The sequence below is a fragment of the Ochotona curzoniae genome, unplaced genomic scaffold (assembly GCF_017591425.1).
Source record: "Ochotona curzoniae isolate NIBS_2020 unplaced genomic scaffold, NIBS_Ocur_1.0 contig_4645, whole genome shotgun sequence".
Lineage (NCBI taxonomy): Eukaryota > Metazoa > Chordata > Mammalia > Lagomorpha > Ochotonidae > Ochotona > Ochotona curzoniae.
Window position 1 is genome coordinate 1804433 of NW_024466353.1, and position 8864 is coordinate 1813296.

Sequence of the window (8864 nt, forward strand, 5' to 3'; positions counted from 1 at the left end):
AGATTTATTTGTATTACAAAGTCAGATATACAGAAGAAGAGACAGAGAGGAAGATCTTCCACCTGTTGCTTCACTCTCAAGCAGCCGCAATGGCCAGAGCTGAGCCAATCTGAAGCCAGGAGCCAGGAGCTTCATCCGAGTCTCTCACGTGGGCGCAGGGTTCCAAGGCTTTGGGCTATCCTTGACTGCTTTCCCAGGCCACAAGTAGGGAGCTGGATGGGAAGTGGGGCCGCTGGGATTATGGAACCCATATGGGAACCTGGTGCATGCAAGGCAAGAACTGTAGCCACTAGACTATCGCACTGGACCCCAAAACCATGTTTTTATTACTATACCAAATACTCCCCAGCTGATTTCCTGATCATGTTTAGAGCATACTTGAAGACATCTTAAGTATCAAAACAGTTAGAGGTACGTGCAGAGTTAAGGACAGCTGTTATGAAAACAGGCTAAAGAAGGAGGTGTGGATGAGAATTGGTCACCTAGGAACCTCTCAAGAGTCGTCTGTCTTGTGTGATTACTGGGTATAGTGAAAGCAGAGCCAACATGAATGTGTAATAGAGTTTGACGCTGCCCAAAGAGGGCCTTGCCTTGGCACTGGCCTCTGGGAGGTAACATGTCATGCCAAGAGGATTGCCTTAGTTTGCGGGTGCGGGGGGCAGCCCCTGGAATAGCTGACAGTAGGGCCAGGCATGCCAGAAAGGCAGCTAGGATGATTCAGGACAGGGACTTTGGGTTACCAGTCATTTGTCTGTCCCTGTTTCGTGGAGCCCCAGTCATCTGAATGCTGAGGCTCAGGCCTTTCTCTTTGGCTGGCAGCACTCTGCACACTGACCCGCAGGCGCTGTGGGAGCAACAGGTCCTGCCTCGGGCAGACATTAAAAGCTAAGGATCTAGAACCTTCCTGGCCTCTAACCTGTGTGCTTCTTACGTTGGGTGATTTAATCTGTATCATTTCCCTGTAATAAGTCCTGGTTGTTGGTCTTAATGGCTTTCATTGACTTCCAAGAGTCGACCTGGAGGGTGGTTTGGGGGAATATACCCACATTTTAGCAAAGGAGTGAGGGCAGTCCTATGGAGGGGCGGGCAGTCCTATGGCAAACTCTTAGAGCGATAAGATTAACACACAACTGCTGCACCAGGATAGCAGTGACTGCTGTAGTTAGTACATGTATCATTGCCTAGGCCCGTGTATAACCTTTTTGCCAGTCCAGTGTGTACTCGGTGAATGCTGCCATACTCGTCCTTGGAATGAGGCTGTGAGGGTACACTGGTGCTTCGACAGCAGTTTTCTCCGACTTCAAAATCAAACTGCAACTCAAAAGTTGCTAGGACACACAGAGAACTGAAAAACTAGATCGTCTCTTCACTGTGGGGGACTCTAGTTCTTTGTTTATATATTTGCTTGCTAGGTTGGTATTTCACAATGATCCTTCCAGTTACAGTGTTGAAAGGTTTCCTGACTACTGGCCAAGTGATTGCTTCTTAATAAAATTAGGAATTCTACTCGGAATTTCTTTGGTCCCTCTGGCTTTCAGTAAGAAGGTCTTCTCTTGTCCCACTTGTTTTCTTTTTGCCCAATTCTGGCATGGGCCGCTGGTGCCGTCCACATCTGTTCAGTTTGTCTGCTGGGCTGAAGCGGGGTGTGGAGCTGGCATCTGGCAGTTGAGATGCCCGGAGTTCAAGTCCGACTCCTGATTCCTGGGATTATTCACCCTACGAGACAGCAGATGATGCTTGGGTGTCTGCCACCCTTGTGGGAGCCCCTGGATGGAACCCCAGTTCCTGACTCCTGGACCACCTCTAGCTGTTGGGGTATTTGGGTAGCGAACTAGTGGATGGGAGATCTCTTTGTCTTTGCATTTCAGTGACATAAAAATTTGCTTTTTAAACATGAAAATATGTTTTAAAAATAGATAAGAGAAGTAAGTTTGTTTTGCACAAAGGTAATTAGGTGTATTCCTCAAATTATGGTCATTTCTCTGAAACTATTAACCTTAAGGTAAAATTCTGAAAAATCCCAATAAGGAAAAACATGGAAAGACAATTTACTGATTTATTTATGCAAATGTGATTTTAGGATGATGTAAACCTTAATATAACCCTACCCAACATGGGTTCTCTCCCCGCAATGGTTCAGAATAGATATTGATAAAATTGTGATATCTGCTATTATGAGTCAGTAACTTAAACTGACATAAGCTTTAAAATTTCTTTGTTTTATTTATTTGAAAGGCACAGGCACAGATCTTCCATTTGCTGATTAACTCCACAAATGTCCATAATGGCCAGCAAGGGCTATTCCAGTCGAGAAGCTGGGAACTCAGCCCATGTCTCCCCTGTGGGTGGCAGGGGTCACAGTACTGCAGCCATCGCCTGCTGTGTCACGGGGGTGCACACTGGCAAGAGGCTAGCGTCAGGAGCAGAGCCAGGAGTCAGACCTGGGCCTGTGGAACCAAACGTTGGTGCCTCCAGCAGCATTGGAGTTACCGATTAAATTTTTAGATTGGATTTTGATTTGTTGTTAATATTCCACCAGCATAGATCCTGTATGTTTCTTTTATATTGGAGGAAACGGTTGATCTCTTTCCACCCATTATCCATCTTGGGGAAGGAAAAAGAAGCATCTCTTAAGCAATCGGACAAGTGACCATCTAAAGCAGTGGTTCTAGTCATCTATCTGAGATTTCCCCGTATCTGTTCTCCAGGCTTACCAGCTGTGGTTGTCTGCTCTCATATTAACACAGTTCAGGAATGAGATGAAGGGACTGGATTATGGGATCATTAGAGTATGAGTTTTCTGCATTGTGAAGCTCTGAGCCTTAAAACTATTTGAATGGATTAGGTATTTGAATGGATTAGGTCTGGGCACACCTATGTGTACCTGGGAAGACTTAGTGCATGAGTGAGGGATGTCAGCTCAGATTTCTGAGCTTTATTCTCCAGTAGCTACAGCAGACTCAGAACAACATCGCCAAAAGGCATGGCAGCTTCTGAAAAGGAAGTAGACTGAAGTTGAGAAAGGTTATTAAACAGAAAGCTAGATGTAAGTCAGAAAGTTTGTTTATGACTTAGAACCACAGTAGTGATGATTGTCACCAGCAGATACATCTGATATATTGCATTGTCTTAAGTATTTATTTCTTTTCATGCTCATTACAATCCAGAGGTCCTTAATCTTGGAAGATTCTGACAACAGATTTTGAACTAGATTGCTTGCATTGACTTAAGTTCTGGCTTCACTACTGAATAACTGTGTGACTTTAGACAAGATCCTGAGCCTTTTCTTGCCTTCATCTCCCTGTCAATGTAATGAGCTGTCTGTGTATAATGGTTAGTGACGACGGACCTCACGGGGGGCGGGGGGGCGTTAGGATCCGTCAGGTGTGACAGCTGCAGCTCTCACCTGGCTCCGCTAACAGTCATGGAGCAGAGTCTCAGAACACGAGTGGAGGCAGACTACCCTGAAAGCAGTAGAAGAGGACAGAGAAGCAGCCAGTTCGTAAAGCATCTGCCGTTCTTAGAGATTGGCAGAAGGCGACATCCCCTGTGATTATTTACTTTTTAACCAAACCTCCACGTCTTACAGAAACCTAAACTGGATACCCTTGCAAGTCTCCACTTGTGCCAGCACTTTGGAGTTGCCCCTCAGTGTATATGTTTTTCACTTTGCCTGAGTCCTGGCTTTCTCTGGCCTGGTCTGTACCGCCCCTGCTGCCTACGACAGCACCCACATGCCAGGAAGATTGCACAACAGCAAAGCAAGAGGGCGGAGCTACCCAGGGCCACAGGGGCTCGCCACATGGTGACAGAGGCAGCACCCCACTGCGGCGTCTCCTCTCCGCTGCTGGGCGTGTGGTTCCCACTGTCAGACCCCTTGGTCTTGTTAGGTGACTGTTTGCTGCTGTTGATGCGGAGTGGGACAGGCATGTGGGAAAGGGCTGTGTGTGGAGGCCCAAAGGAGGGAGGGATGGTCTTGTTGTCAATGTCTTCTCTGCTGGGTGGTCCTGCGCTGACCTTGGTGCTAACAGAAGTGAACTGTGTCCATGACTCTGTGTCTAATTCCTTGGAATAAGTGGTACTGCTTGTGTTTGCAGCCAAATCCCAAGGTGTGGTTGGTGGTGGAGTGTCAGCTGCCGGTGTCATCTGCTTGGCCCTGGGGGGCTCCTGTTGGTCTGCATTCATGGCTTTGAGGATCCTTAGTCGGTCCCAGCTGTTAGGTGAAGATCTCGTGTGCAGGTATGTAGGTGGTGACTGGCCAAAAACCAGCAAATCTGGGTCGATAGCTGAAAGAGAAACAAGACATCATTCCGTTTAGTATTTTATTTTAAGGAATTTATTTATTTGTGAAGCAGAGACAAAGAGATAGATACCCAGAGAGCTCTCCTCCGATAGTTTAGTCGCTGAATGCTCACAGTAGCCAGCCAGGCGGGGCCAGGCTGAAGCCGGGAGCCAGGAACTCCAGCCTTGTCTCCCTCGTGGGTGGGAGAAACCCCAGTCCTTGAGCTGTCACCTCTGCCTCCTTGGCTCTGCCTTGGCAGGAAGTGGGAGGAATGAAGCATGAGTGCTCAATATGGAACGGGAGCCTCTTAACCACTGGCTACAGGTGTGACCCTGTTTTTGTTTTTCGTTGCAAAAAGAAAGCCTTTTGGCACAGTTTGGATATTGCCGCTGTGCCTTAGCGAGCTAAGTGCAGTTTAGCGTCTAGCATCTTGTCCTTCCAAAAGGCTCTGAAGCATATTGGCTTTACTGTAGTCTATTCTGACTCTCCATGATACTTCCTGTTAGAAACAAGTGCAGCCATAGCAACAGAGTGCTTTGTGTCCATCAGGACATTCACACAGCTATGGCCAGTGTTAGGCACATCTGAGATAAGTCATTTTATTGATGTGACAGGCAGAGTTACAGAGAGGGGCAAGAGACAGAGAAGTAAGAGAAATCTTACATTCTTTGACTTAGTCCCCAAATGGCTACAGCAATCTGGAACTCCTGGTAGGGCTGCCTCCTGCTGCTTTCCCAGGCACGTTAGCCCGGAGCTGGCTGGGAAGGGGAGCAGCTGGGAACTCGGCCCAGCTCACCCCTGTGAGTGGCTCCTGGGTCCCAACCGTTGCTGCCTCCCAGGGTGTGTGTTGGCCAGAAGCTGGGCTCGGGAGCACCCTCACAGGATGTGGGCATCCCAGGTGGCAGTTTGCTGCTGCACACTCCCTGTTCCCAATCATAGTATAGAGCCCTCGCATGCAGACTCCGTGAACCACAAAGCAGCCGTTTTCTTGGTTTCCCAGCAGCACCCTCGGCCACTGTGGTAGAAATCCCCCACTTGGTCTCTTCGTGAAGGTTCCCGGGATAGAATTCAGTGCTTAACCTCAGCACAGTCACCAGCAGTTTGTTCGCAGATGGAATGAACTCTTTCTTCCCTGAGGAGCATTGCCCAGCTAAGGGGAATTTCCCTAGACTTTCTGATCCTGACTGAGTTCCCTGGAAAATGACACATCTGGGCCTTACACATGGCTGTTGCCAGCCAGATTCTAGGCTCCGCCATTACCGATGCCTGAGTCTCACCCACCCAACCCCCTCCACAGTCTGGAAGTAGGTCAGCCTTACCGCCTGTGATGTTGTACAGGATGGCACCAGGTGCAGGCTGCAGGACGCAGCTCTCCAGCGTGGGGCAGTGGACATGGAGGCAGTTGATGCTGTCATGAACTGGGTCGTGGTGGAAGACAGCCACGTTGCAGGAGACTGGAAGGGATGCAGGCAGAGCTCTTAAGCAAGTGGTCTTTTTTACCTGTTATTGGAGTTTATTCGTTGAAAGAGTAAGAGGAGAGACATAGAGATCTTCCATCTGCTGGTTCACTCCCTAAATGGCCTCAATGGACCTGGGTCAGTCAGGATCTAGGAGCTTCCTGCAGGTCTCCCACGTGAATGCCACGACTCAAGCATTCGGACCATCTGCTGCTTTCCCAGACCATCACCAGGGAGCTAGATTAGAAGTGGAACAGCCAGGACTCAAACCAATGTCCCTGCGGAATGCTTGATGCTGTGGCTGGCGGCTTCACATGCCATGCCACCATGCAAGCCCCTGTGTGTGTGGTCTTGATTGTAGCAGTAGGCTGAGCTCTGGCTAACTTGCATTTCCCTCAGGGGCACTGAGCTATTGTTAGACTTCCACAGAAGAGTCCGAACCACGGGCACTGCTGCTAGGAGTGTGGACAGTGCCTTGACCCAGAGTGCACCTCTTGGTTTTCTGTAAGTAATGGTTGGCTCTTTCCATTCCACGTGGGACTCCAGTGAGGTCTCATACCCTACCTGCAGGAGCAGTGCCCTCCTGGAATGCCATGGGAATCACCAGGGAAAACAATAGGTGCTATTGCAGAATTGGGAATATTGGGAAGGATGTAATGAGTAGTGAGTCCTGACTGTTCACCAGAGAGGCTGCCTAAATTTGACCTTGGCCCCAGCTGTGATGTGCTGCAGCCCCATGTGCAAAAAAAAAAAAAAACACTGCAGGAAGCCCAATGGGGCCATAAGCGGAGGCAGGGAGAGGACAAGGCCAGGAGGTCAGCCTGTGGAGTCCAGTGGCTGCGGGCATGTCACTCATTTGTGCCATCTCCCCACTTTATTATTATTATTTAAGATTTATTTATCTTACTGGAAAGTCAGATTTACAGAGAAGAGAGACAGAAAGATCTTGCATCTGCTGGTTCACTTCTCAAGCTGCTGCTATGGCGTTGCTGAGCTGATCTGAAGCCCGGAGCTTCTAGGTCTCCCATGTAGGTTCATGGGCCCAGGGTTTTGAGCCAGCCTTGACTGCTTTCCCAGGCTGCAAACAGGGAACTGGATGGGAAGTGGAGCTATCAGCACATGAACCAGTTGCAGCATATAGGATCCTAGGAGTGCAAGGTGAGGATTTAACCTCTAGGCTATCGCAACAGGCTCTATCTCCCATTTTCTAAGCAATGAAACTCCTTGTGTTATTTCAGGACAACCTGAGTCTGATCTGCCCAGTGACAGGAACCATGGAATATGAGATGCCCCTTGGTCAAAGGCATCGACTTTTTTTAATAAAGTGGGATTAGAGAACGATTGTGTGTGATTGCTAGGTCCCAGTGCCTGGTGCTGCAGCTACTGCAGACTTTCCGCTGGCAGTCCCATGGGACTTGTGAGGGTGGGGTGCGTGTGGCTCGGTGCAGCTGCCCCTGACTTGTGGCCATCCTCCTGTTTCTGCATCCCATCTGCTCCCAGCAGGACAAAGTCCAGGATGACAGTGAGCAATACTGCTTCCCCAACACACACATTCCCTGTGTGCTGCTCTGCAAGGTGGAAAGGACATGAAATACCACACAAAATCGCCTGTGAGGCAGGGAAGGTTTCTCAGGAGAAAGGAGCCGCTGCCGTCGCAGGTGAATGACTTTGAGTCTTGGGTTCCTGAGTGTGTTTCCGTCCCGGCTCCCAGAGGAGCTTCCTGCCCCTCTGCAGGAAGCATGTGGCCTGCTCAGTAGCTGCAGGGACACTGTAGGTGCTGGGGCCACAGCTTGGAGAGGCTGGACTCCTGATGCCCTGAGAAAATTCCAGGACGGTCTGGCCTCTGCATCCCCCGGGAATCAGAAGCAACGAGGAGTTTCATTATTGCCCATAGGGGTTCCCTTTATTCGCTTCCTTGCCCTGTCAGTGCCTGCGGAAGCCTTGGAGGCGCACTGTGCCCCTGCGTTTCCCATGCCGCGGCGGAGGTTCCTTGGCACAGAGTTGGCTGTTTCCTAGCTGCCCCTCCAGCTTCCCCCTTGGAAATCGTGTCTGCAGGAAGGCACCGAGGACTTGGCAGCTCCAGAGCAACTATGCAACTACAGAAACGAAGTGTGGATTGAGCAACCAGGGAATTACTTAAGGGCTGTCTTCCTTTTGTTCCTTTCCAGGTAGCTTTAAAAGCTTGAGGGGAAAATGAGGAAAATAAAATTAAAAAAAAAAAATGTTTAGGCAGTTGCAACTTAGAGCTGTTTTCCTAATTGTAGGTGCTGACCAAGTTATAGAAGATGCTTACACCCACACCCTTTAGGACAGAAAAAACTTGTCATCTTTTGAGAAACTTTGGAAATAGGTTTACTTTTGTATGTGTGGTTTCTGGCATGTTATGTCCCGACTGCCTTTAGTAATATGAGTAGACCTGGATTCCTTTCACTAGAGCCTAAACTTGGTCTTTTTCAACATCTGACCTGCAACCCCGGAGCACTGCGTGCTGCTTGGAGAGGGAAGGAAGCAAACTGTAAGGTTCTTCCTGTACTTGAGATCACAAATGCATCCTGAGTTAAGCTTCCACCCAGCCATCCAGCAAAACCAAGGGGTCATGGGGTCGCGGCTGCTGCTGCCAGCCCGTCAGGATTCCCCAGGGGCTCCCTGGTCTCCCCTTCCTTCCCAGCGGCGGCATCCCGGGTCCCTCTGAGCGCCAGGCTCGCGAGCCTGCCTGAGCAAGCACGTGTGTGCACTCACCATCTTTGTGGAGACAGCAGCTCCTGCTGCAGCGCTGGCCCGTGGTCTCGGAGTAGTACCGCAGGAACTGGGCGCCCAGCTTCTGAGACTCCTCCAGGTCGATGAGGAGCCCCGGGAAGCGTCGGATCCAGCAGTCCCGGTAGAAGACAGTGGGTGAGCAGAGGGCACCCCATGCCCCTCCAGCGGCCAGGAGCAGGAGTCCCGCTGCGGCCACCGTGGCCACGTGCATCTCTTGGGGATGGCTGGGGACAGCGAGAAAGAGGGGAGCTCTAGACAAGGGCGGGCATGCACAGGAGGGGGACTCACCCCAAGAGCCTGTTCCCAGGCCACCAGCTGCCTGCAGAGTGGCTTCCCTCGGTCCCCTGGTTAAGGCCCCACGCGGCCCA

At 50.2% G+C, this 8864-nt stretch overlaps 1 protein-coding gene across 1 annotated transcript; it reads right to left on the reverse strand.

The window, feature by feature from the left end:
- Nucleotides 1–3648: 3648 nt before the first annotated feature.
- On the reverse strand, nt 3649–8864 carry MANSC4 (MANSC domain containing 4). The gene is made up of 3 exons (XM_040987419.1): nt 8479–8864; nt 5602–5736; nt 3649–4286 (listed from the first exon to the last, which is right to left on the reverse strand). The coding sequence occupies exons 1-3, from the start codon at nt 8705–8707 to the stop codon at nt 3649–3651; spliced, it is 1002 nt and encodes a 333-aa protein (XP_040843353.1). The 5' UTR covers nt 8708–8864.

Excerpts from the sequence above, each read along its gene's own strand:
- MANSC4 (XM_040987419.1), bottom strand. The coding sequence starts at position 8,707 with ATGCACGTGGCCACGGTGGCCGCAGCGGGACTCCTGCTCCTGGCCGCT. Across the intron at positions 5,737-8,478 it reads CTGCTGTCTCCACAAAGATG|TCTCCTGCAACGTGGCTGTC; the intron begins GTGAGTGCACAC and ends CATCCCTTCCAG. Across the intron at positions 4,287-5,601 it reads CCTGTACAACATCACAGGCG|CTATCGACCCAGATTTGCTG; the intron begins GTAAGGCTGACC and ends TTTCTCTTTCAG.